Source organism: Alosa alosa, chromosome 17, assembly GCF_017589495.1.
Source record: "Alosa alosa isolate M-15738 ecotype Scorff River chromosome 17, AALO_Geno_1.1, whole genome shotgun sequence".
In the NCBI taxonomy this organism is placed as follows: domain Eukaryota; kingdom Metazoa; phylum Chordata; class Actinopteri; order Clupeiformes; family Clupeidae; genus Alosa; species Alosa alosa.
Genome location: NC_063205.1, coordinates 7,467,992 through 7,495,369, shown reverse-complemented (window position 1 = coordinate 7,495,369; position 27,378 = coordinate 7,467,992). Strand labels below are relative to the sequence as shown.

The following is a 27,378-nucleotide window of genomic DNA, read 5'->3' as shown; positions in this document are numbered from 1 at the left end:
TTTGTGGCTTACAGGTGGTAATCTTATTTAAATCAAGGCTCTGATTGGAAGATGGTGGTGAGAGACAGCTGTGTCTGTCAGTAAGGCTGCAGGGAGGCAAAGACTGATAGGCACTAAAAATAACGCCATCCTCCCTCTCTGTTATAATGCAATATATTACAAAAGACTAAATAAAATGATAATGCTTTACCCAGTAAACTATTATGCATGTTAATCTAATACTGCACTGCATGGGTAAACAAAGTCAGTTTCATGGCTACTGATTTTCTTACCAAGACTGTACCTGAAAGTTTACATACCTCACATCTCATGGCAGCAGAAAGATTGGTAGACTACTTCAGTGGTCCTGAGAGGAAAATGTACATAATGTGAAATTAGTAGCAAAATGAAAATGTATACTTTATAGAAGACCTAAAGTAAAAATATGGTACTATACTCAAATCACCCAAATCAAACAAGGTGGCCATCTTCATAAGTCTAACATATGGCAGTGGTTCTCAAACTTTTTACAATGATCAGAGAACAGGGCTCTCCAAATATGACCAACATTGAAATACAGTATAGCGTAGGAAGAAGGATTTATTTATTATATATATTTTGCTATAATTTGTGATGTGATTATTTCATCTTTATAAAAAAAAAATCTCAGGATTCCCAGGGGTACCACTAGACTGAGTCCGCGTACCACAGTTTGAGAACCACTGACATGACATTACAAGACATTACATTTTATTTTAGAGTACACACACTTTCTGCTTGAAGGGCACACAATGTTAAACGATCTTCACCTTGTAAATTAAGTATGTAAGTAAAATATATTTATAGAATTTTTTTTACAGGAGTCACAAAGTGCTTTACAAGACACACAATATATAAAAGACGAAACAGACACACAGAGAGATGACAGATAAAAACAAGAAATAACATAAGATTCAAGAGGGGACACATGTTATGATATACTGTATGCTGAAATGGCAGCCTCATATATGACTGGCTGACTACTGTAGCACTCCTGAGGACAGAGAGAGAGAGAGATAGTACATTACAGGTCAGGTCAGTGAAGAATGGCACAATCCTGGGATGATGATTTGGTACAGCCTTCTCTCCAAATCCAAGACAACTGATAATGAATGTAAAATGTATAGATTCATACATAGTTATTTTTGTATATTCCTAGACTATGTAATAATATGTTTATACATTGCATGCATTGTTGCAATGCAATTGTTTATTGAAAAGGACATTGCAAAATGTTCATGTTTGTTGTGTTCTATACATTCGCCAGTAGGTGGCGAGAACGAATAATTCTGTGATTATCATGTACGTGATTTGATCATAGATTTGATATATGATGAGAAGAATACTTAATGACACGTTACTGTTGTATCTCGTCTTACTTATCACTTACATATTACTTTGCATACCTATTATCCCAATTCTTACTAGGCCTATTACAACCTAACAGTTGTTGTTAAAATTGTTCATTCCATTCCTCCATCAATGCCAAAAAAGTACGCTTCTCGTATAAAAAAAATATGCTCTTTCCCCTACGTATTCGGCCCGAGCGATTCGATTGGTCAAGGCCCAATGTTGTGAGTTACGCAAGTACGTTTGGTTGCATATGCTATGTCAACGTAGATCAAGCTGAGAATAGCGTTTACATAAGGTACGCAGACTACGCACATCCTATAGGCTACAAGCCATTGTGCGCACCGATGGACCACTGCTGCTGGCGCCGGGGAGAGTATTGTTTCACTCTGGTCTAAAACAGTATTCTAATGTCAATTTTGTGTGAACAAAAACACCAGTTCAAACTGCTTTTGTAAGTGGAATAACAACAGTCACGCTACCTACGTGGAGAGAAAGGCAGGAACGCCTGGACGCTGACTTTGGTGAGCTTTCCTCTTTACTCCCTGTTTAACCTAAACAATAGCGTTTAGTTGTATTGTGATTTTCCGCTGAATTGCATGTGTTGCTTGTTTGCAAGCCTACATATAAAGTTGTCCATTTGTGTTGTCGTTGACATCAAATGCAATCTGCCAAGTTTACTTGTGCATATACAGAACATGTTCTTCCCAGTGTTTTTTTTTTTGCATAGTCATGTGTTGTCTAATCAGCGCTTACAGGGGTGTTGGTGTTCTGTCCCTAAAGCGGGAACAAGGTGTACCCATGACATGTAGCATGCTATACTTACAACCGGACCCGCGTCACACAGAGCAGGTTGTTTGCGCCATGCCCCTTTTGAGGGGAAAACATTCCCTCAGAACAAGCCAGAGTGAACCGGTAGACATGTACCAACCACACAGCTAAGAACCCTCCCTGAGTTTCTTTTTTGCCTACCATGTCCTCAAAAAAAAAAATCCTGACAGAAGAAAATTATGGCTACAAGCCATAAGAAGAGAAGACCGTATGACACTTCTGGTCACTGAGTGGGGTTGTTGCACCACTTCGTAGCCTACTCGGGAGACTGAAGGGACATGTTTTTATATTAATTGAATTAAGCTTTTGTAGGTATCTTTCACGGTCAACGACCGGCAAAGTGGTTATGTATTGAGTGGTCATATTGATTTGTGGTATTTTTTGTTATTATTTACTCCTGCGATTTCTGTACGAATTACGTTTATTGACCATAATTTGCGTTGGAGTTAATGAGAGGGGTTGTTTGTTTTCCCCCCGAAAGGGGCGGGAACGTTTGTCACGAGTCAAGTTCCCGGATGTGCCGGTCTAACGTATGCCAAATTTCACCACCTGACTCTTATTTAGTTGTGGTAGTGTTGACAGAACATCAGAGTAACGCACCCTTGTATGGCAAGATTGGGCCTCATATAATTTTAATAATATACATCCTCACTTAAAGCTCTCCAAAACCATATGTACCGTATGCTATAACAACAAGGTAATAGTGATAACAATATAATAATATTATATTATTATTTTTATAATGTAACATTATAACTAGTGCTGTCAAACGATTACAATTTTTAATCACGATTAATCGCTGAATTCCTATAGTTAATCACGATTAATCACATATTTTATCATATGATTAAAATTCTATTATTTTGCATTTCTGAACTTTCCAGGAGTCCATATTAACAATAAAGCAATAGTTGTGTATCTTGACTGGGATTGAAATGAAAGCAAAGCAAGTTTTAACTGAACTTTAAGACGTAGGTCTATTTTGATTATTTCAAATCAAATTTCAAAAGATGTGCAGCAGACCTGAGGCAACACAATATATTCTTCAGAAATATAGCTGATATAAACTGAAATAAATGCTACTGCAGAAGTGCATGCACAAAATGTAGGCCTACACACATTATAAAGGGCATAACAGACAATAGTTCAGTTGAAAATAAGGAACTTTTCAACATGAGTGCATTGCAATTTTATAGGCCTACAGTCTATAGTGCACTGTCACTTGTCACACACATCAATGCAGAAGTTTTTAACAGGCAAACACTGGATGAACAATAGATTTTATGGAGTCGACCAAATAATATACTGTAACTGAATCGTGATTTACACGGCGGCAAAGTGCGATGCTGGTGTGCGGAATTGTATGGAAAAGAATGGAATCTAATGTAAATCAATGTCGAAAGCAGAGTGCATCGCAAATAGTAGCAGCCAAAGAGGAATGTTGATAACAGAACAAGTGACGGTGGAAAAATCTTTGGCGGCACACAACTAATGCGTCAGCCTAGGCTACGACTCTTTGGCCGGCTCGTAGGCCCAACCAAGTGTGTGCAGCATGCCTTTACGTAGCCTACTAACGGCGCATCATCATAAAGATACATTCTGCATCACGCCCCATTTTAGCGGAAAACATGTTAACATATCATTGATCTCTGGGTATTTTCATTTTCATTTCAGTAAAAACCCAAAGCCAATGTAACGATGACAATGACACAAAGACTTTTTTTAGAAGCAAGATAGGTCTTTAATTCATTGCTGAGTTGCCCATGCCTTCACTAACGGCCCATTCTGGTAATTGACCAGGAAGCAGGCCACACTGAACAGTTCATCAATGTTCCCACATATAGACAGTGGTATCTCCTTGTCGAACAGTTTGTTCTCTTTCACTCTCCTTATGCACCTCTCCACATGCACTCTCAGACGTGCAATTGACTGTGTTTGTCTGACATCCTCCCGACTCATTTGCTGTTTTTTGCTGAGAAAGGCAGGCCGGTACACCTTGCAAGGAGCAAGGTTGTCCACAACAAATCCTTTGTCCACCATGATCGCCATACCTGGTTTCAGCAGCTTTACAATCCCGGACTGCTTGAAGATCTCGCGATCGCTCATAGAGCCTGCATACAGTCCAGACACAAAGGTGACAGCACCGTGGGGTGCCATGCCAATCAAGGCCTTGAATGTAGTGTGTGACTTGTAGGTAGAGAAAACCTCACTCTGAAGCAGCAGAGAGGATGGCGACTGACAGATTATCTCTGTACAATCAAGGATCACCTGTGTATCAGAAAAAGCTGCAAACTCAACTGGCAGGTGAGCTCTCACTACCTCTGGCGGAATCCAAAGGCGCTGGCTTCCCAACAGGCAGTACAAAAAATGAGTCCATGTGGAGATGATCCGACTTGCAGTAGTGCGGTGTATGCTGAACCTCTCTGCAAGGTCCCTGGGAGGAAAACCCACTGACAGGTACATCAGGAACAGCAGAAACTCATCAATGGGTCTCAGTTTCTGTTGTGATATAAAAACAAAAAGCCTCTGTTTAGTTACTCTGACATTGTTATTACAGAATCAAATTAAGTCAGAAAATAATACCAATATCAGCTGGTTGGCTTTTACTTTTTTGTTAGATATTCTATATAGGTGCAAACAATCGGATTTTTGGTTATTTAACCATCAGTTAACTTAGTTAACATCAGTTAAAAACAGGCATTTTACTTTGGATAGACAATAGCAATACAACATAGGAGTGATTAACGTCAAAAAATCTAGAAAATACAAACCAATAGGGGTTAATTACAAAATAAAACAGTTTGTATCCAATTTCAGAGTTACAACTCTTAATATGCACGTCATGTTACCACATTTGTCACTTACCGTTGTTGGGTGATGAACTGTGCTGATGCTGGCAGAGGCTGTCTTTGCGCTTGTTATGCGCACCATCTTGTGGGTCACGGCAGGTTCAATTAAATTCCAAAATACCATGAAACTCCTGTAGGACGCAAACCTGGTATAAAAGCGCCACGCCCTCATCTGATGCAGACAGGGCTCTATCCCAAAACGCTGGCTAAGTTTGAGGACTTCCAACTGCTGTTGTAGCTCCCTAACCTGGCGACGAGAGCTTCGTTCTCGCCGGCCAAATTACTCCCTCGCTCCTGTTTGAGGGACTACAGAGTAGTCATGATCTGGTGGAGCAATTTAGGTCTCCATCTCCGAGTCCGAAGTCTGACTCTGGGGCAGGACTCTCGCTCGCTGGACGCCGTTCCCAGACGCCGGTCGGGCGCAGGTAGTTCGTACCCATTCCATGAGAAGTAAACGGCGGCTCCCTTTTTTCAGCCTCCTCAACCCCCGGCAGTCACGTTAAAATCAGCCTGCTTAAAATGCCGACTACAGACTCGGTGTTTTTGGTCGGGTTGAAGTCATCCCTCGGATCTTCTGCATCCACTCAGCCCGCATGCGTCAAGCGCCAACAGGGAATACATGAAAGCTGACTTCTCTGTTGTAACGTGACGAAACGGGTACATAACGGCACACAACAATGAAGTGCTGAGGCTCTCACCCTCTGAAAGGCAAGTCAGCCTCTCTTTAATCCTAAAACACTCATTGTAAAGAAATATCTCTGGTAATGGAACTCGGTCGCTGTTGTCTATGGTTGACTCTCACTCTCGCGTCTCCCGCTCTCGCTGTCAAATCACCGGAAGTTTTCACCGGAAGTACTGGCGCGCACACTCAAGTTCGAACGTCAACTGTCGCCATTATTGTGCTCAGAGCGAATGGCTAAGACAGTAATCACACGTTGACGTTACATCTAGTTATTAAACAGGACATTCAATCATTTTACTAACACGGCAGTTATGAAGAATTATGTTTATGTAACTTACTCATGTCGAAACTATGTACATTATCAACCTAATTCGTTTGCAATACCCCATGTATTGTACAAATGTTGCATGTAGCTAGCAGCTACACTTACCATAATATCCCATGCAAAACGGTTGGCTTGCTAGCTAGCTAACTGTGGAACTTCAGTATAACATAGCCAATTATCTCACCTAGTTGTAGGAAATAGGCTATGTTCATATTACAAGTGATAGAATGAATGTATGACTTATGTTTAGTTGAACTAATTATAGTCAGCCGTTTGAATGTGCCTATCCATACATTCGTGACACTCCTGTTAGTAAACTGGAAAGAGCGAAACATAGGAACATGGTCACGTTAATCTCAAACACACAGATAACTCTTACGCCAACCTTATTTTGTGCCTTTTATTCACGTTTGTTCCAAGATGTAGTAAGTATACTATAAGCCCTTTTCGCTCCCCACTTGGATGCAGCATAGGTTTACATTATCATCTTTTCCTTTAAAGGGGGCGTGTACATTCCATTCCATCGTCAGTGCAGTATTGTTTAGTTTCCGGTCTAGCTAGATCCTGTGTGGTGTTGTAGTTGTTCTAACGTTACTAGTTGTTGCAACAGCATGTGAAGAAACTACAAAGTTTGTTACACCAAAAATAAGTTAATCTCGCGATAAAAAAATGACGCCGTTAAAATAGGTTAACGTTAACGCCGTTAATAACGCGTTTAACTGACAGCACTAATTATAACACATATTAATAGTAGATAGTGGTAGTAGTAGTACTACAACAGGTATTAACAGATCTTTATATAATGTATGGTCTTGTTGTGTTGACAGGTTGTGTCCTGAGTTTGCCACATCTGCCATCATGTTTCGTGCCACCACTGCCTCCCTGTGTGCCTACTGCCATCGACTACGCCTGCTGCCCTCCACTGGTGCCTATCCCAGCAGCACACTGGTCAGCAGTCTGGCAGAGAACCAGCACACGGTCAGTACTCTCTACGACCTGTCAGTGGACATCCGCAAGGTGCGCAAGTTCAAGAGCTGGGTGCTCTTCGAGAGCCCCACGTACGTGCGCGAGACAGCCAGCCTTCTGCACGACATGGGCGCCGACACGGCCTGCGTGGCCCGCGTGCTGGAGACCCACCCCGAGGCCATCCTCTGCCGGCCGGAGGACGTGGCCGCCCAGCGTGACCTGTGGGCCTCGGTGTGCCCCAACCAGCGCGAGCTGGTGGGCATCATCGAGAAGTTCCCCGCCTCCTTCTTCGCCGTGACCCACCACGCCAACCAGCGCGCCAACATCCGCTACCTGCAGAGCATGCGCCTGAGCAAGCGCATCATCGGGAAGCTGATGGCCAGCGCGCCGCAGAGCTTCAGCCGGCCCGTGGAGCGCAACCAGGAGGTCATCCACACGCTGCGCGAGACCTACCTGGACCTGGGCGGCGACGAGGGCAACCTGCGCGTCTGGCTCCAGAAGCTGCTCAGTCAGAACCCCTTCATCATGCTGCGTCCGGCCGAGGCCTGGCGCGACAGCCTGGGCTTCCTGCACGACCGCGGCTTCACCACCGAGCAGCTGCTGCAGCTGGTGTCCAGCCTGCGGGCGTGCATCTCCGAGATGGACCCCACCACCATGCGGCAGGCCATGGACTACACGCAGGCGGCGCTGGACTGCTCCGACGGCGAGCTGCACGACATCGTGCTGCGCTGCCCGGCGCTGCTCTACTACTCCGTGCCCGTGCTGGCCGGACGCTTCAGCGGACTCATGGACGCGGGGCTGACCGCTGAGCAGGTGCGCGAGACACCCAACGTGCTGGAGCTCACCACGCAGATCGTGACGTATCGCATCAGCAAGCTGGGGTCGTACGGCTACGATGTTCGCTCCGGGAGCCTGGACGTCATCGTCGGGACCAAGAAGGACTTTGAGGCGAGCTACGGCCGGCTAAAGTTACGCACAGAGAGGCCACTCTTCAACCCGGTGGCCCCACTGAGGTGTTCAGAAGAGTGATTCAGATTGTTTTTGTTGAGTCACTGCTGTTATGCCCTTTGCATAATAAACTGTGGGGAAATTGAAATGCAATAAAACCAGACTGGAGGGAATGACTACTCTTTAAACGTGAAACATGATCACTACATGTTTATAGATCTCAACATTTGTGAAATGCAAAAACTTTTTTCATACTGTTAAGAGGTTAAGTTGGGGAGATAAGTAATGTAATGTTGTAATAAGTAAGTTGACAAGATATAATGACGTGGTTCATACATTGGTTCAGATCAGCAGAAGAAACAAAACTTTCCCATTGGAACAAAAATGCAGTAACAAAATTGTAGGAATTATTTAAGTTCCAATTATAAGTCTGAAAGGCTGAAGTATTTCAGACTGATGAGTGTCTTGCACTAAGGCTATGCACAAACATTGCAAAGCAATGAAAAATAATAAAATAAATGTTGGTTTGTTTATGTCAACCTGCTTATCCTTTTTACAAAGACCTTAAATTAATAAATCAAGGTTAAAATGTTTGTTATTATTTGTAAATATTCACAGTTGTACAGTAATGCTGAATCATCATGATACCCATACAGGGGATGAACAGCTAGAACAAGCTCAGTATCTCTCAAGAGGAGTGCTCATCACATTTTGAAGCACAACATAACAATTTCAGTGTCTTATATCCTGATTCAGAGCCACCAAATAATTTGCTACATTTTCACAATACTAGTGTTAGGACCTGTACTCATAACTGTATTTTTCATTCAGGTTGTCACTTGTACTCTGCTCCACTCAGGGCCTTCATACACACTCCATTCTAATAACATCCTGTAATGAGAGTTACCATCCATCTTCAACTTCAAGAGGAGTAAACAAGACTGAAGTGGGTATTTCATGATGTGCTGCCAAATTCAGGTTGATAAGCCAGGGTTGCAAGACAACCACAATTATTATTTCACATTCAGCATAATAGTAATACTAATAGTTTGAAAGCACAGCTCTGTTAGTCCTCAGAAAACAAATTAGAAAACCAAGAGCCCTGGCTGCTTATGACAATGTTCTTAGGTCTAAGGAAAAAAACTGCAGTCAAAAAGAAGAAACAAATAAACAAAAACACCTTCAGTGGTTACGCAAGTTGCAAAATATATACAAACATAGCCAAAGAAGGTGACATTGTAGTATGTTCATACTAATGGTTTTGTATAAAAATATACTATAAATATATATATTAGCAATTAGTTATATATTAGCAATTATTCTTTGCAACATGCCTAATCTTCAAAGCATTTGCTTTGTCTGAATCCATTTCATTTCAATAATAATAAAATGACAACTATTATAGTTCACATTTATCATTTTATTTAATAAACAAGCACAACATTAAGGGATGAAGAAGCACTAAGTGATGTGTTACACTTAAATAGTACACACTCAAATAGTACACAAAGATAATCACAGAAGGGGAAGTTATTACCGGCGAGGGGTGGAACAAGATTGGCCTGAAGTGACAAGCAGAGTGGACCTCTGATCATGGGTGCAATCAGGATGGAAAATACTGTGAGGAGCTAGTGCGGAACTTAACCACAGAGAGGGCAGAAGAAGTGAATGTTTGAAAGTGAAGACAAAAAGACAGCATAGAGGCTGGGGTCCATTGGTGGGTGGGCAGGGTGGTGGGGGCAGAAGGGAAAGAGAAGGAATCAGAGAAGTAATGGAGCTGAACAGGAGGAAGAAAAAAAAAAACGTGCCAGCAAGACCCAGGCACCCAGTTGACCTTCTAAGGGGTCAAAAAAGTTTTTTTTATTTTTATTTTTCCATAAAGAACAGAGTAAAATCTCAATCTCACAAGGATTCTTTATATCAAAAATATATCAATGGGCCTATGACTAGACGAAAGAGAGAGAGAACACATCCAATATCAAATATGTACAGGTTGCATGTGAGTTGAACTCATCAAATCCTTATATACACAAAGGTCTGCCACCCAAGTCTATCCGAGCGCTGAGGCAACTTCAGGTGGACAGTGGCAGGATGAAACCACAGGGCAGTAGAATTCGCTGCAGGGTTGTGAAAACATTGCCACCTGCTTGGGTGTAGTCCAAGTGACTATATTACAGTTTTAGACTTCAAAACGTGGATGTGCTTACAGGAAAAAAAAAAAACAGACCAACATGTGTTTGGTCGAGTAAATGTTGTCTTCGACCTTTCTCTTCACGGACATGTAACAGGTTGAAAATGTAAGAACAGCGTTTTTGGTCTCCGGGTTCTCTGGCCGTCATGTATGAACGACATCATCTGGTTTTGGCTGTGTATATCTGTACACATGTATGTTTTTGAGAAGTTGTTGCAAGTGTTTGTGATGCTGCCCTGAAGTCATCCAAATTCCTGAGAAAGCACAAAACACACAAATAAAAGGGATTAAAATGGGCGGAAATCTGATTGGTACTTCAAGCAGTTCTTGACTCAGAAGGCCCTGTCAAACGGTGATGCTTACCTGACTAAGTGCTGCTCTGCCGCTGCACCTTGGAGCCCATGCTGGGAGTCAAGTCCTCACTGTGGCGTTTCCCAGGGGGGAGGGTGCTGGTTGGATGGAGCCCACAGCCTGAGGAAGTGCAGGAAGAATGAAGGAGGAATATTAACAAGGATGGAAAAGCATTTAAAAAGTGGATGGTTGGATAACACCACTTTAGAACATAAACATGTCATAAATAACAAGAGCTGTCATATGAGACCAGAGCAGAGATATTAACCAAACCGAAACAATTTGTTACAAACTCCAGCATCGGTAGCATTAGCCACATTTACATGGACACTTTTAATCCAATTAGAAACGGAATAACAGCTCAATCGGAATACAAATTCTCATATAAAACCCCTCAATCGGAATAAAAATGCCTGATCCGATCAGAATTTTAAATCAGCATGAAAGAGGTGGTGTGGTTCGTTCCTATTCCGATTGAACAGCCTTATATACAGTCAATCGGATTGCCTGCTGTATCTTCTTAAGGAAAAGTAGGCAACAATGGCTATTCCGATCAAAGATTCTAAAGCGCTTGAGAGCACCTGTTAGGAATAGAACAGACCCCATGTAAACAAGCGGCACATATTTTTCAATCGGAATAGTTTAATCGGAATGACCATGTAAACGTGGCTATTGTCTGTGACGTAATACATCAACCTGAACAGGCTCAATACTTACAAGCTATATCTATAGCTCGACTTAACTATGCATGTTTACATACTGACAGACACACGGATGGACAGATAGCCGCACTTGATTACATAAATTACAAAATTTTGCCATACTGATATCTACAGCAAAATCTTTTCTCTGAAACCGTCTAAGTACAACCTTTTGACATAATTCTGTTCAATTAACATTCAAAATATCTGACCAATTATTGTAGACTAGAAATTGATTAACACAAATGTATGGTTTAATATAAACTACATTGTACTTTATTGACATGCTTTGACATGACTGGGCACGCCTACTGTACCTTGCTGCACTGAGGGACCTGGCATCTGCTGAGCCTCCTGCCTGTAACAAGCCATACTGCTGCTATTGCCAACATAACCTGCCAGAGAACACCACAAAAACACAGATTAGTCAACAGTACACACAGGCTCGAGGCTTTATTGTTTTCATGGTCTGTATGAGAATTGGGTGTGGCTGCGTGTTTAGTAGTTGCTCCTAACCTGATCGCTGTGCTTTGGGGTCGGTCTGTGGGTATGCCATCACCCCACTGTGCCACTCTCCCTGGGATGCCATGGGCATCTGATACCCTGCAAACACCCCCAGAAATGTCACTTTAACTGGCTTACAACTACAACCAGGCTTATTTGGATGGAGAGGAATGTGTAATGTCACACACACACACAGTCATTACACATACCTGAAGAGGTGGCGGCCAGAGATTCCTGTGTATTCTCTGCAGTGGGGAATCCCATCATGCCGCTAGAGGACTCACCATTTCCATTGGGGTTGGACGGCACCGTGGCTAGCAGGCCTACACAAGTATCACAAAGGAAAACGGTCACCCTCTGAAGTACCCAACCCAGCCAACAGGACAAAATGACAGAAAACAATCTGATCAAAGGAAAATAATTTCCATCACAGTAATTTCATATTGTTTTTCCCCAAAGTGGATGTGATTAAAATAAAACATGTGCTTCGATTCTAAGAGCAGGAGAAAAACAAGATTCTTCTTGACTGACCTAATCCTCTGTAACAGGAGAGCTGCTGGTAGATCTGCTTCATGCGTTCGATGTTGAGTCGGCTGGCTTCGGCGTGGTTCACCATGGGCTTGGGGTAGTGGACCCCAATGATGCACTTGGCTGCCTTCTGCACGCTCTCCGGGGCATTCCAGGGGTCGTAAATGTACTTGGCTGGAAAACCCCTCAGGATGGGCAGGTAACGCCTGAGGACAGAAGAGGGACACAGTCCAGGTAAGAACAGGACTGACCACTGAGAGGGAGTTATGCTAAACAAACGTAGCCAAAACAAAACGCAGACTTGAGTAATTGGTGGTCTGAGCCTCCACATTCACTCAGCTATGGGGATGTTCTTTCTATAGGAGTCCGTTTTCACCCCAAGTAATCTAATTTTTATTCGACTTGCTTGCCCTTTTCTCCCTGAGCCACCACCTGCCCTGTTTAATTACTGTTCACACACACTTGATTGAAACTCTGCGGGGGAAAAGCTTCCTTCATGCAAATATTGGTTTAAAGTTGCTCAAGGTCGGGATCAATGTGTTTTAAGACATGACACACAAACACAGAGATGTACAAACAGCTGTGTGAGCCAAGAATGACCACAAATGACCACGGTGTGCACAGGAGCGGCAGGCCCACCTGATGTAGTCTCCGTTGGGGTCGGTGCGGCGGCCGAAGCCCACGGGGCAGTAGCAGTGGAAGAACTGCTGGAAGAAGGAGCTGCAGGAGAGCCACATCCAGCTGCCCGCGTTCACACTCCAGTCGGCGTCCAGCAGCAGCTCCTCAAACACCTGCCAATCACACACGCCACCACGGAAACAAACAAGGTTTGTGATGTGCACATAAACAGTCTTCACAGAAGGCAGAATGTGCACAAATAGTTTTAAAATGAAAACATCATGAGTGTCAGCTTATGAAAAACAAACACCATTATCTTAGAACCTTGTTCAGCTCCTTTTGCTTTTAAATGAGCTAAAGGCCTAATAAGAGTGGCTTCTCATGACTTGTTAACATGGAACCATGTTCTGTACATTTAAAGCTCAGTAAATCTAATTAATGAGGTCTTCATTTGTGCATTTTCCATTTGAAACTAGCGTTTCAGTAGCTAAATTGGAGACTGAGCGGGCCATTCCAATAGCCCACATCCTCTCCATATAGGTCACTCGTTCTACCTAGTGCCCCAAACTACCTTCATGCCCTCCTCCCAGCTGATCCACAGGTCTCCTCTGGTCAGGAAGCAGGCCACAGCGTGCCGGGCCAGGTGATGGATCCAGCCCTCTTGTCGTAGCTGGGTCATGATGGCGTCGATCCAAGGGAAACCGGTGCGGCCCTCGGCCCACTTGGCCAGCGCCTCGGCGTTGCGGTCCCACGGGATCTGCACGCAGATGGGGTTGCCCTCCATCTTGTCGAAGCGCGGGTTGTTGGTGGCGGCCGTGTAGAAGAACTCGCGCCACAGTAGCTGGCCGTAGAGGGAGAGGGGCGGAGAGCTGTTCTTCTTCACCTGCACGGGGAACAAGACCAAATGCAACAGGAAGTATGAGTGTCTTGCTCAGATCCATGCAGCGCTCATCCATTAGGTTGATCCATTATAGTCATCTAGGATTTTGCACTAATGGGGTTTTCAAGGGCTCTTTCATGGACCTCACTCCAACCCATTATGGTAAAGATCCTCATATGATCAGAGAGCACTTCAGTCTTTAATAACATGTTGGGATGACACAGCGACATCCCATCCACTTGGTGTGAGGGGACAATTTGGGTGAAGAGAGTACTAATGATGAACATAGTTGTCAAATAGGTAAATGGGGGTCGCTAGAACACCACACACACACAAACACACATTGCACAATGGCTGACGTAAAAGCAGGACTCTCAACACAGGCCAGGAACACCACTAAAAGGCTGTTACATAAGTATAGGACTATTTAAGCTTCATTCAGTCCCATTATGTCAGGATGTTTGTTTTTGGGGGATGTTTTTTTACATTAAAATATTTTTTTCCCAGATTATAAAAAGGGGACTTTGGGATGTTTATCTGCAAAGACTCACCTTCCGGAACAGGTCAGTGAGTTTGAAGTAGAACAGGCGGCAGGAGAGACATCCGAAGCGCAGATACGGGCTGAGGCCTGTCGGACTGGCCAGCAGCGAGTTGGCGTTCATCCTGGGACGCTCAAAGTTGGCCACCCATGCCTGCAGGACAAAGAACACAGGTCAATGACCGGCGCCTCGAAATTATAGCTTGAGGTAAAAATAAGTGGACAAAAGTGCTACTGTGGGGATGAGGGTGTCCAAATGTGCATGCTAGGAGGTGGGCTGACCATACCTTCCTCTCCAAGTGTCTCTCCAGACGAGTGAGAGCTTCAGTCTCGCCTCCTGGCCATACGGCTGAGGAGAGGCCCTCTGTGTCGAAACCTGGAGGACACAGAACACAGAACAGGGTGAGAATCACTTGTCAACGCTGCCCACATAGACCATCGTATAAAAAACCATCAGTGATCCCATCAGGACGAGACTGTAGGAAATACCAGACGCCTACAGGAAAAATGACACCTGCAGAAAATAGACACAGCTGAAGCTAAAAATAGCACATTATGAAAGAGGTTGGGGTTGGGGGGGGGGGGGGAAAGAAAGAAAGAAAGAAAGAAAGAAAGAGAGAAAGAGAGAAAGAGAGAGAGAGAGAGAGAGAGAGAGAGAGAGAGAGAGAGGAGTTTCCACATGAATAGTTCTACTCTTAATCATGACCTGTACAGTTTAACCAATGTTCTTTCCCTTAAAACCACAGAGGAAGGCAATTTTCCAACATTCCTGCATACAAAGTAAGTCGTTTTCCCAGTTGCTAATTCACAGGACTTCAGATATGCTGAGTGAACTGGACGTGGGAATTGAATGTGTTCATATCCGAAAGGGGGAAAAGAGAGTGAGATGAAAGGGGGCGATGCCTACCCAGCTCCTCCAGAGAAGGCACCCCAAACTTGTCATCGTGGTCGTCTGCTATGGGCGTGGTACAGCTCCCCATTACGTCGGCCGTGATTACCTCTGCGGGCATCTCCACCGGCTCCATGCGGCTGATCAGCGTCTGGAAGCGCTTGTAGGTCAGCGGGGACTGACCGCCATTTAGCTCTATGATCCTGAACGAGGGAAGGGTAGAGGGAAGACAACCAGAGAGAATGAGAGATTGAAAAACACATACAAAACAATTAAGAGGAATGCAAAAAACCCCAAACAACCAGAAAACGAATATCACAACTGTACTTAAAAAAGATCTGGGGTCAGCCAGGGTCGCTTACTTGTCCAGGTCATAGAGCGTGTGGGAGATTCTCACGATCACCTCCACGCCGGCCTCACTGGCCAGCTTCTTAATGGCAGCATCGCGCTCCTTCCCGAATGGCTCGGAGTCATATTCATAGGACAGGCGAGAGATGTTCCACTCCTGAGGACAACAGTCGTGCGAGAGACACACACACACACACACACAAAGATCAGATCATATGACCATATAAAAGCCACTTGGGTTTCGGAATACAAAGCGCCACAAATATGTAAGTATGACAATCACTGATGAGAGTGTTTGTTTTAAAGATCTAGAATGATAAAAGACTTGCTTGTAATGTTGGCTATTCAATTACTGGAGGATCTAACTATTAACATTTAATTCAGTTTTAGACATGAGATGCCTGCTTGTCCAGTACCTTGAAGAGCCTGGGGAAGACATCGGTGGGCTGGCCCCGGATCACAAACAGCCGAGAGTTGAGTTTGCGGAGGCTGGCATCCAGGTCCTCAAGACACTGAAGCAAGAACCTGTGGAGCAGAGATCACAGACATAAGATTTCCAGAAGACAATACTCTTTAACCAAACGCTCCACTTCATTTCAGAAATGTCTTTGGTCTGCTAGAGAACAAAAATAGATCCAACAGGTGCTTAAAACAAACTTCTCAATGGTAAGGAACCGCCTAGGCTAGATCACCAAAAAAAAAGAAAATATCATCTACCCTCAGCGATCAAAACAAGAAATCAGCCTATAAACAACAGTGTAGTGTTCAGAAATAACACAAGGGGCTGACTGGAGCTGCAGACACACAGTGGGCGGTCTTCTGATCACAAGACTTGACTGAAGGTCAATCCCTTAAATAGAAAAAAGGCTACAGAGCAGCCATCCTACTTGGTTTGAACAATTAAAAGTAATCTTTTAAAAGAAGGGGTCTTCTGTAAGGACATGACCTGAGGATGCCGATTGAGGACATCAACAGTGAAGTGGACAAGACGTTACAATGAAACACAGATGTTGAATATAAGTCTTTGATCCAATCTTGCTGGATTTAGGACACGTAAGACCTTGGGAATTTAGTTCTACACTATTAAGCGTAGCTGTTTCTCTCCTGATGCATCACAGCTGAGATTAATGAGAGTACAGAACACAATGTTCCTGAGTAGAGACAGTACAGGGAGGGAAAGACCAGTGAAGATATCAGAACAGTGAGCACTATTCTCTCCACTAGGTGGCAATAGGGCGTTGAGTTAGACACTGCAGTGCTAACAGACCAAGTGGAGCTGGTTGCACTACATAAACAGTCGGTTTCCCATCAACAAACCAAACCAAACTATGACTTCATCTGGGCTGCCTGTGCAGGGATATAATTATTGGCATAAGACTTAGCAGTGATGATTTGAGCAGGACAAATTTGTCTGCAGTCATGGTGGCAACTCGGGCCAAAAACCACTGCAGTGACGTTCCAGTCAGTCACACGGCCCGTTTGTTCTAAGGTCTGTTGTGCATAAAAGGCGCAGTTAAAAAATACCCGGGAACTGGAATGGAGAGAGGAGGGCCGTGCCCCTGACGTCATGAGAGTGTGACCCAGAAACCCACTTCCCGCCTTGGGGTCGTGCCAGGGTTCTTACATAACTAGCCCTCTCCCGGCAGCAGAGGAGATCACGCAGGGCCCGCCGGCCGGCCGGCAGCACGTCGACCGCGAAGTCACCGCTGTGCAGCCCGCTCTGCTTGTAATGTGTGTGGTGATCTGCTCTGGAGCTCTCTCTGGGCTGAGAGGAAACCTCGGCTGGCTTGAAGCACTGAACTTTCCCCAGAACTAACTTTATGGAGTTTTAATATGCTCAAGGTTACAAATGTAACATAGAGAACATATGATGCACTTATGACAAAGATCTGAACACAAAGTAAACTGGTCAATGTAATGCTTTATGTAAGAACAGTAGGCATGGTTTTCCTGATTATTACAGCATTCGATGACAATTTCAGATTCACACAATAACATTTACACAGATTAGCCTAGCCTAGTTCATGGCAAGTGAGTTTTCAGGTTTCCATGACAATAAATCAACACAACAGCAGAAAGCATAAGAGCCCATCGTGAGTAACCGGTGCAAGTCAAACTGTGGACACAAGCAATATGAAAATGGAACCCAAGGTAAAAGCACAGGCTAGTCCAGGTTGATTGGGTATGCTAATTATTTAAAAACAGCACCATGCAAGGCATCACTGCATTACTCATTGCCAAATGAGCCTTTTGATGGAGAGGTTAAAACAGGTCAGGCTGTTTGTTGATGTACGAGATGAGCCTAATGCAATAGACAATGCCTGTGACTAGGCTTAAATATTCAACAGCCAAATGCATTCTACAGTGCATCTCATCAACAGAGTTGAATATTCTAGCAGGGTCTGTTTGCCAAAGCATGCGTCCTTGGCTTCGCTGCTAATGTGAAGGCCTATAAAGGGAAAAATGCTATAAAATGTAAAACAGTAGCCTAACCAGTTCTGATGCTCACTAGTGGAGCAGGAGTGGCAGCTGAGCAAGACTGGCATTTCATGGGCGATTTGCGTCATGAGTCTTGCTTGCATCCCGCCCCTCGGACTGAGCACTGCGAACGGTGAGTGCCCAGACCCTACATTTTAATGTGGGTCTGGCTCGTCAGGCTAGCTGCGCTCATGCCTGGAGGCAAAAAATTCCTTTCAGTGAAAAACTTATTTTGTTATTAGTACGGACAAGCTACCAGGCCCGCAAATGACGTTCAGACAAACCGCAGCAGAGGCCTATGGGTGTAGGCCAATACATAATACCAGATGGAAGACGCCAGTTATTTCAAACAGACTGCCAGGCTTCTGTTGATCCAGCAATGTCCTATGGAGGTGTGGGTCACATGAACAAACCTGACAGTTACAAATGTATATATATTCTCCCCTATGAGTGAAGTACTTGAATAAAACAGCAACTTTGATGCTGCCATTTACCTTCAAGTCATAGTGAGTGACAGGAAAAGCAGCTTGGGACTGAAATGAAAAGCTAGTCATGCATTTTAACCTGTCCCTTTCTACAAACACAAGGTGCTTGAAATAGGGAGTGGGAAGTCCACCTCATTTGGCATGCTGTGGATCACCAAGGACATTATAAGTGCTGTGCGTATGCGTCTTCATGAGTCACGCAGGACACACTGGAGGAGGGCACGGGGCAAGCCTGGCCTCAAAAGGCGCGTAAGATAACCAACCAATCAAGCTCCACAGGCTAGCAAACATCAACAACAGAATTCAATTCCACGTGTGGCGGGGTGATCAGACTTACGGTGAGTGACGACTGTCAGGGCAATCATTTTCCCCCCCCTTGTCCTTTCGCCTCTGCACTCACATCAAGCAGAGACAGACCGACGTCACACGGGCCCATTAAACCCGCTGACTGGAGCAACACGGGTAGTCACAGGCAACAGTTCACGTGGGAGAGACTGGTGAAGATTCACACTGGCCGGAATCCCTACTTAACGCCAAGGGACATCAGAGCAAAATGACATGGCGCTGCGGATGATATCAAAGACTGGTGCGAAGTTGTTACCGACTTGTGAATGGTCGGTTACAGCACTGGCTGAGAACACTGGCAGGCAGATACACAACCTGACAGTCCCCTGTGTGAGGTTAATTATATCAATCAAGGTGGTTTGCATTTGACCAACATGGGAAATTGCTACAGCCATATGTCTGAGGACAGTGGCTACAATCCTGCATCTCCCTGACCAACCCCTCTGATATCACAGCAGGCCAGTGGAATTAGGTGGGGGGTTGCCACATCGGCATGTTACAACTGTAGAACTACTCTGTCTGTGGTAGAGTAGTGCTAACAGGCAGCATGCCAAGCTAAAACGTTACTCATTACGACACTGGAGGAGATGGCCTACACTTTCAAGCTGGTGCCGATCCCTCTGTGTAATAAAGTAAGCTTCTCATTCAGCACTGTTCAGAACATATTTATTAGTGCTGATCCACACCTACAAAAGAAAAAAAACTTGGATAGAGTTACTACTATGTCATGTCACTAGGCCCTACATGCTATACAACAGTATCTCTGTATGTGGCAAATAGAGCCCTTGAATTCATGTTGTGCTGCTGCTGAACACCAGACACCTGGCTGATGACCAGAAATTCACTCGTTACAGAATACAAAACAACATCCTCTGACTAGCACACGTGCACAATTTGTGCTTTTGTCATTTAATTAGTGAAAAGGAACTCATGACATTTTCACCACCAATACTGGGGGTTGACTATTTTTCCAACCAATTAGACCTCATGAATACGCTACCTTGGGATGTACAAAGTGGAACAATGACAGCATTCTCTGTCTGAAACAAACAGGGAGAGTAGGGCAATATTGTGTAATCTACACGCCCAAAGCTCCTCTGTGATGTTGAGGCGTATCGTCATGGTTACCAAATCCATCACAAGAAAGAAAATACTTCACCTGCACTCAGCAATGATCATAGATGGCCAATAATCATCACACACACACACGCACAGAAAAAGTCTCCAAGGAACATCCTCTCCTCACTGCAGTGAAAGCCAGCCGTACCAACTGCCAAACACGATCTAACACCCTTAGCCTTAAAATGAAATTCCAATATGGACCAGTTGACAACTTTAGAACTGGCTATTTGGATGTAAAATTTAAAATATTGTGCAGTGATTGTGTCAAGGGGTGTGAATGTGAATCTCTTTAGAATGTGTTCTACACCCTACAGAGGCCACCGAGGTGACTGTCAAAAACCTTTATCAGGGTTCCTACACATTTTGCATTTCAAAATTCCTTACTTTTTCCATACTCAAATTTCCAAACTTCGGTAGATTTTTCTGACCATATTCGACATTGCGGCCACTTCTGGTTTGGGATAACTCGGTGAAAACAAAGGTATGGACAACTGAAGTGAATTAAAAAATGACACTTAATATTCGTCCATTTAGCTGGGTCATTTTTAGTTGTATCTTAGTTGTATCTTGACTATGGGGACTGACAGTTAAGCTACACAACAGTAGGAATGGTTCATTATGACCGGAGTGAAGTGATTAGTACTGCAAATGCAATAGTCTGGAAAGAAATATTTCTCCATACCCTTGTTTCTTTTTTCCATACTTATCCAGACCTGGAAATTACTAAAATCAAATTCCATACTTTTCCATACTGCGTAGGAACCCTGATTTATTGACATGGACAGGCACCAGGCAAGACAAAACACACACCAATAACACAGCCACAGGTCCTCCAACCTCATCACTTCCTCCAACCTCATCACTTCCATAGTGATCAAAATGCTCCCTGCTAGTCTGACCAGTTAAGGAAATTTCCGAATAGGCTTGTCTGTGTGAGGGTGGCAGAAAGAGTGAGGAGGGTGGGGTGATCATCTTCGGATGGAAACTGCCTCCAGTTGCCAAGCAGACAACAGTGGCCTGCACTGGCCAGGGACAGAGACGGAAACATCCTGATCATTTCCAGACCCTGGCCTGAGAACAGGCTCTGCTAGCTTAGAGAACTTGCGGTCAAGGCCCTTGATTGAAATATCAGGCACAGCTGAGAATGACATGTACCACCGTTGTTCAGTACTATGCCGTGCTTCTGAACTCAATGAAACATCAACATGTGGAAGGCCCTCTCTCACTGACCAAGTGTGGAAGGCCCTCTCTCACTGACCAAGTGTGGAAGGCCCTCTATCTCACTGACCAAGTGATGACATCTGAAGCAACACAATGCAACGATGTCACACTTTTTGTGGGTATAATTTTTTTTATAAACAACTTCTTTTGACATCATCTAATTGGCTTTGATGGGACAGGGCTATGTGAAGGACACGTTAACACACATCATTCCCACTAACCGGCAGGCTAATGCGCTATGTTCTGTGGTTCCGGGCTGGAATGGGCAGCAGAAGACAGCACAGAACGACTCCACCAACAACACCAAAGATTCTAGAGCGGAGCTCTGTTCTAGAATCTTTGACAATACGGTCAAAAGATGCCAGTTAGCCTACCATCAAGCTCTTATCAGTGCCAACTGCCAACTGGGCTGTTGCTGGTGGCTGTAGGGTAAGCTTTTTGCATTCTTTTAGGTAGGTGCCTGTCTAGCTTTAAACCAAAACTCCATAATCAGGCCCTCCTGGAATTTTGTGATCATGCATTTTCACAATTCAAGAATTTGCTGGCACTGCAGTTGCAGGCTGCAAATTTTATCTTACAATATTTCAACAAAAACACATGGAAAATCATGTAATTTCTCTTCTGCAACAGATTTTATTCAACTGAAAAACCACCACAATTCCTGCAGCAAGTTAAAGGAGAGTTCCGGTGTGATATTGACCTAAAGTGTATTGAAACATGATACCAGTGTGAGCGTATGTCTCATAACCCATCTCGGCTTGTCCCCTGCACTCCAAAATCTGAAGCTAGTAAGCCGATGCTACCAACAGCTTTTTCAATAGTGGTGCCCGAATCGGGCTAACCATGCAAATAAATCACTGTTTACACCCATTTACAAGGCTCAATGTATCTCCACACTTCATTGGTAGACTTCGAGGGCCCTGACATTTAAAACGAGACATTGAGAACTTTGAAAAAGCACTGGTAGTTTACTTACAAGGCGATTTATACAGACAGTATCTTCACAGAGTTTAGCGTTTGCAGCCATCTTGAATTTAGTCACGATAAGTCGGCGGCGGTATGAATGAACAGGTATGATAAGGGGATCAGATTCCAAAAATAATTCAGTGGAAATGTATGGATTCAGTTGCTGCTACTGGAAGAAACTGGAATCCATGCATTTCCACTGAATTATTTTGTAATCTGATCCCCTTATCATACCTGTTCATTTTACCATTGCTTTCGACTCTATCGTGACTAAATTCAAGATGGCTGCAAACGCTTAAACTTCGTGGAAGATACTGTCTGTATACATCGCCTTGTAAGTAAACTACCAGTGCTTTTTCAAAGTTCTCAATGTCTCGCTTAAAATGTCAGGCCCTCAGAAGTCTACCAATGAAGTGTGGAGATACATTGAGCCTCGTAAATGGTGTAAAACAGTGATTTATTTGCATGGCTAGCCCGATGCGTCAAGCACCACTATTGAAAAAGCTGTTGGTAGCATCGGCTAACTAGCCAGATTTTGGAGTGCAGGGGACAAGCCGAGATGGGCTAGGAGACATACGCTCACACTGTATCATGTTTCAATACACTTTAGGTCAATATCACACCGGAATTCTCCTTTAATGTACTTTTGATTACAGCAAATTCAGTCACACATGAGCAAAGTTCAAGGCCAAGCACCGCTCTGAGTACAAGTGCTTCCTCCCTTCTGACACACTAACCTATTTGTGGCCCATACGTACACCACAGGAGTGGGTTGTGTGGGCCTTGTTCTATGTCCCCTTTCTGGGATGAGGCCCACCGCAGAGCTGGGGACACAAATGCTCTCAACCAAGCAGAGGACACGTGGCTACTCTGCTCACTGAGGACCGCTTGGACTAAACGACACTAACGTGGGGATATTGCACATCTAACTCTCAGACAGGTTCTTTGGCACATTTCCGACAAATAAACTTTCAAGAAAGTATTTAGTTCACCAAATACAATATCCCAAAATGCACTTTTGGATATTATTTATGTTCTGTGTAGGACAGAATATTACTCATGTTCCATGCTATCAGGTGGAAGGGTGATGGTATTCCATGTATAAAATTTCTCTCTCTCGCTCTCTCTCTAAACAGCTTGTGTGTGAACCAAAGGCAGTAGTCCAGATGGGAGGGGGGCACAGCCATGCATAACGGTGAGAATAGATAATGTCTCTCCAGGCACCACATTACATAAGCTCAGGAGTGAGACAGTGACACACGGCATGCAATTTGGGGAAATTATGCTCAACGCCATCAAAACAACAACAATAATCTTTTCCTTCTCTTGCTCACAATCCTCTAATATTTTAATTGCTGACCTTTCAAGATAGTGACTGAAGGCATGGCCTGTCTTTGGCGGGACACATTAGCTGTTCACTGTATTATTTAATGCAGAGGACTCATGAGCATTAATGCGGTCAGATCGTTGTGGTAAGAGGCAGCAGACGTGACGATGAATCCCAATCGCATAGAAACGGTCCTATGTCCTCAAATGTTCTTTTGCTGCCTAGGCCTTGAAAACAATTAATGTATTAATGAGAACAGAGCTAGGGCCTTCTTATGAGATGGACTTAACTGTGCTAAACTGGCAAGTTTATTCAGATGCACTGTAAATCTGAAATAATTCTAATGCTTATCAAACAGTCTGTGAAGCATGTCTACCGCCCACATTACCAGTTAAGTGGGAGCGTTTCCGGTCACCTCAGACACTTTAAAAAGCAGGGCTAAGGCAGGGACAAATCAAGTTCTAGCTTAAAGAAGGTAAGAAATTGTGATTTCAAAAGCATTCTTGTGCGTCACACGATCACATGATTTTTGCTATATTTGTACAATGAGCTGTATTGCTAGTGATGGTTTTAACTGGCTACGATTTCAAAGTGAATTATGCAATTATGACAAAGTTATAATAGCCATACTCTGGTGCCTGTTCTAATGCTCTAAAGTGTGCCCCAACACTGGAAAGGTTACTAAAGACTCAGTAGTTTAGTCATTACTTGAAACCCCTATTCTAAAGTTCCTAGTAATTACATTGGGTGTATGGGGTGCTGTTGTTTGGATAAAACGGCGTAGGCTGCAAACTGATAGTCACAGCTATATAATTTCACGTAGCTATAACTACTACCCTCATTATTACATAACAAAACATCCGTCATTTTCGATAAATGAGGACTGACTGAGGTGTCAGAAAATAACATTTTTACTTTCTTTTTCACCCACTCAACAGGTTACAGGCAATCAGGGACAGTGTGACATCTTAAAAACAGAGCAGAAGCGAAGACAAGATCTTATCACATTAACAATAAGCAACGGATTCCTCCGCCTGAGTGCGTGAGGGGTCGTTGGATTCCACCCTTAGCTGCATGCCTTACAGATGAACTCCAGTGCAAAAAGGTGTTGAAAATCCCCGTTGGCGACACGAGTATGACTGCTTTGCCAGGCACTTAAAGTGGTTTGGTACTGACCATGGCCGACATTCTTTGGACTACAGTGTCGCACATATGGGGTGGGGAGCACACTCCATTCAGGTGAGATCTACCCACTTAAAGGTTAGATTTTCACCAATCTTACGTCCAGCTACTTAGTTCCATCCCACTTGTTCCTTTCCCTTCTCTTATGTACCTTCCTGAACTCAGTACACACACACACACACACACACACACACACACACACACTTCTACAGGCTGGTGTGCAGTGATGACGACCACTCTTTATGATAGGCTATTCATTAAAATGCTGGTGTGTGGTACTGAAAAAAAGAAAGAAGTCCCCTAAATATCAGCATTTATCAGACGTCTCAATACTGTAAACTATCCATATTAAGTGTTGGCTGGTCTACATGTGTTAAATGTAGTTAGTCAGATGTAGTCCATCTGGAGACTGGGATTTTTTCAATGCAAAGTGGTATCTTTTGACCTTTGTCCTGACTAGACTTTAAAGGTGACATAATAATTTCATGGTGGTTTCATTAGTAAACTTAGCATGATGATTAAATACAGAGATTCAATAATGACACGGCCATCAGGCATAGTAAGGTTAGGTAGTAAGGACCACAACTTAAGTCATTCAGCCACCTTGTGCCTTGTCTTAAGAGACGTACTTGACTAACGTGTGTGCAAAGGAACATCATCAGTATTACTGTTAAGATTACTTTTACTTCAAATTAAATAGCTTCTTCTTATCCAAACATTGCATGAACAACATATTAAAAACAGATGAGAATATTAAATATAAATTTATTATATATATATATATATATATATATATATATATATATATATATATATATATATATATATATATATGTGTGTGTGTGTGTGTGTGTGTGTGTGTGTGTGTGTGTGTGTGTGAAAGCCCAAAATCAAACCATGATAAGGTTACATACCTCCACCTGCTGATGCCAACGTTGGATGATCCCGCAAACCAGGGGTCGAGAATATACACACAGCGGACGGAGTCCGCTCCTTGAATTGATTCCCTGAGCGAAGGATTATCGTGGAGCCGCAAGCCCTTCCTGAACCAGTGGATCGTATTTACGACCATTACTCCACTGAACCAGTCCCTTAGGATGTAATGTTTTAAATGTCTCTTTCGCCCTGAAATACCGCTCTGAAGTGGCTATGACCCAGTGATCTAAAATGACAATCCCCTTATTTAGGGAGCGCGTTTGGCAAACTAACTAGCTATCGACTTCGTAAGACTTATAATATGCGTTGTTGTAAATATGGTTCAGCGATGTGAATTAACCTTGCTCCAATAAAACCTTTTCCATTATGTCAAAGAATCTGGACAGTGACCGCAATTGAACCATTTGGCCAAGAGTAAGCTACAAGCGCTTTAGGCAATAATCTGACTGGCGTTAAGACCACGCCACACAGTCAGCGCTGCCCTGTTGTATAACATGTTTTTCTGAATGGAAAGAATATGATAACAGAAACCCTATTTAAACCCTATTTATACAGATGATTGCAAAAACTGAGAACTTATATCACCCTAACCTAAAAATGTATCGTTTTAGCTCCCTGAGACTAAAGTATTAAGTGGTTCTTCTGCCAAACACGGCTGTAACGTCAGCCTTCGAAAGTATGCCAACCGCGGTGACAAGGTTATGTAAATATTAACCAACGCTAGAACATTTCTTTATAGGCCTTATGCGTTTTGAATTGATTGAAAACTACCGTTGCGTTAAGTGTATCCATTCAATAATAATCCACATGAAACGATAGATCCAAACTTTCCGTAAAATCCCGTCGAAACTCAGTTTAGTCAACGGCACTCCCGAATACAGGCAGCCATGCACTTCAGTCGTTATCTGTGCTGCTCCAGCTCCGCCCATTCTCATACGCATTGCCAATAATTCATCTGGATTGGACGATTGTTCCACATACGTACCTAGCCTTTGGTCACGTTCTTCAAATGTGGTTATCTGAACTTTGTTATTTTCTTTGTGAGAAGGTTCTATAAAATTATTAAGTGTCTGATGTTCACCTGAATTGTTGCCTTGTTGTAGGTAACTCTTTTCAAAACCTTACAACCCCAAGGGACGGGAAAAATAAATTAAATACATGGAATGACTGCAGATCCCCGCTCATTTCCATCTCTAGATTGTGATTGGAGGATGGAAAAAGTCCCGGATCGGCACATGTATTAGGGTATGATAATCCACCATTTTGGACACGTGTACTCAGCACAGGCTAGCCTACTTCATGGCGCAGCGCGTATCGTCACAGTAATACTGTCATTACTACTAGGCTACTTCCCAGAACTAATGGAGGCGCTGTAACAAATTGCACACACATTCTGTTCATTTAGTCTATAATAATAATAATAATAATATAAATGTTAAATGTTTCCTTATAGCAATTCTGTAGACCTATCCTGTATCCTGATAATGATGATGATTATAATAATAATATTCATAATAATATTCCTTTATTGTTATGATTATGATTATGATTATGATTATTATTATTATTATTATTATTAATGTTGATAATAATAATAATTATTATTATTATTATTAGGTTATTATTATTTAACAACAGCAACAACAGCCTAGAGGTTATGCTTGTATTATGAAAGGAGGATGGTATTACTCATCAACAATGACTCATCAACAATAATCAATATTACAGGTTCAAGTTGGCCCTGATATCTTGTGGAGATTTACAATCTAGTAAATAATGTTCCTATTATGATTGTGACA

The 27,378-nt window shown here is 43.3% G+C and overlaps 2 protein-coding genes and 1 long non-coding RNA gene across 5 annotated transcripts; 1 reads left to right on the top strand and 2 right to left on the bottom strand.

Moving 5' to 3' along the window:
* Positions 1-299: 299 nt before the first annotated feature.
* LOC125310394 lies at positions 300-2,222 on the bottom strand. Its single transcript, XR_007196303.1, has 3 exons — positions 2,195-2,222; positions 1,047-1,120; positions 300-346 (listed from the first exon to the last, which is right to left on the bottom strand). It is a non-coding gene; the product is annotated as an uncharacterized LOC125310394 (long non-coding RNA).
* On the top strand, positions 1,628-8,508 carry mterf2 (mitochondrial transcription termination factor 2). Of its 3 annotated transcripts, XM_048267761.1 has the most exons (4): positions 1,628-1,892; positions 4,181-4,333; positions 4,462-4,656; positions 6,883-8,508. In XM_048267761.1, the coding sequence occupies exons 3-4, from the start codon at positions 4,583-4,585 to the stop codon at positions 8,048-8,050; spliced, it is 1,242 nt and encodes a 413-aa protein (XP_048123718.1). In that variant the 5' UTR covers positions 1,628-1,892; positions 4,181-4,333; positions 4,462-4,582; the 3' UTR covers positions 8,051-8,508. The 3 variants fall into 3 exon arrangements, with proteins under 3 accessions (XP_048123718.1, XP_048123719.1, XP_048123720.1); XM_048267762.1 differs by lacking the exon at positions 4,181-4,333; XM_048267763.1 differs by lacking the exons at positions 4,181-4,333; positions 4,462-4,656 and having other exon boundaries at positions 1,630-1,892.
* An 866-nt stretch (positions 8,509-9,374) lies between these two features.
* Positions 9,375-26,499, bottom strand: cry1a (cryptochrome circadian regulator 1a). Its single transcript, XM_048267760.1, has 14 exons — positions 25,558-26,499; positions 15,934-16,042; positions 15,532-15,674; positions 15,188-15,372; positions 14,568-14,656; positions 14,294-14,434; positions 13,434-13,745; positions 12,884-13,035; positions 12,248-12,450; positions 11,926-12,039; positions 11,729-11,815; positions 11,530-11,607; positions 10,524-10,631; positions 9,375-10,414 (listed from the first exon to the last, which is right to left on the bottom strand). The coding sequence occupies exons 1-13, from the start codon at positions 25,713-25,715 to the stop codon at positions 10,528-10,530; spliced, it is 1,875 nt and encodes a 624-aa protein (XP_048123717.1). The 5' UTR covers positions 25,716-26,499; the 3' UTR covers positions 9,375-10,414; positions 10,524-10,527.
* Between the last annotated feature and the right edge of the window lie 879 nt (positions 26,500-27,378).

Bases quoted from the DNA above. Each gene is read 5' to 3' on its own strand.
- cry1a (XM_048267760.1), bottom strand. From the start codon at position 25,715: ATGGTCGTAAATACGATCCACTGGTTCAGGAAGGGCTTGCGGCTCCAC. The intron at 14,657-15,187 runs GTAGGCATCGCC...TGTGTCCTCCAG, and splicing joins GCCTTCTCTGGAGGAGCTGG to GTTTCGACACAGAGGGCCTC. The intron at 12,040-12,247 runs GTCAGTCAAGAA...ATACTTGTGTAG, and splicing joins CTCCTGTTACAGAGGATTAG to GCCTGCTAGCCACGGTGCCG.
- mterf2 (XM_048267762.1), top strand. From the start codon at position 4,583: ATGATCCGACTTGCAGTAGTGCGGTGTATGCTGAACCTCTCTGCAAGG. The intron at 4,657-6,882 runs GTACATCAGGAA...TTGTGTTGACAG, and splicing joins GGAGGAAAACCCACTGACAG to GTTGTGTCCTGAGTTTGCCA.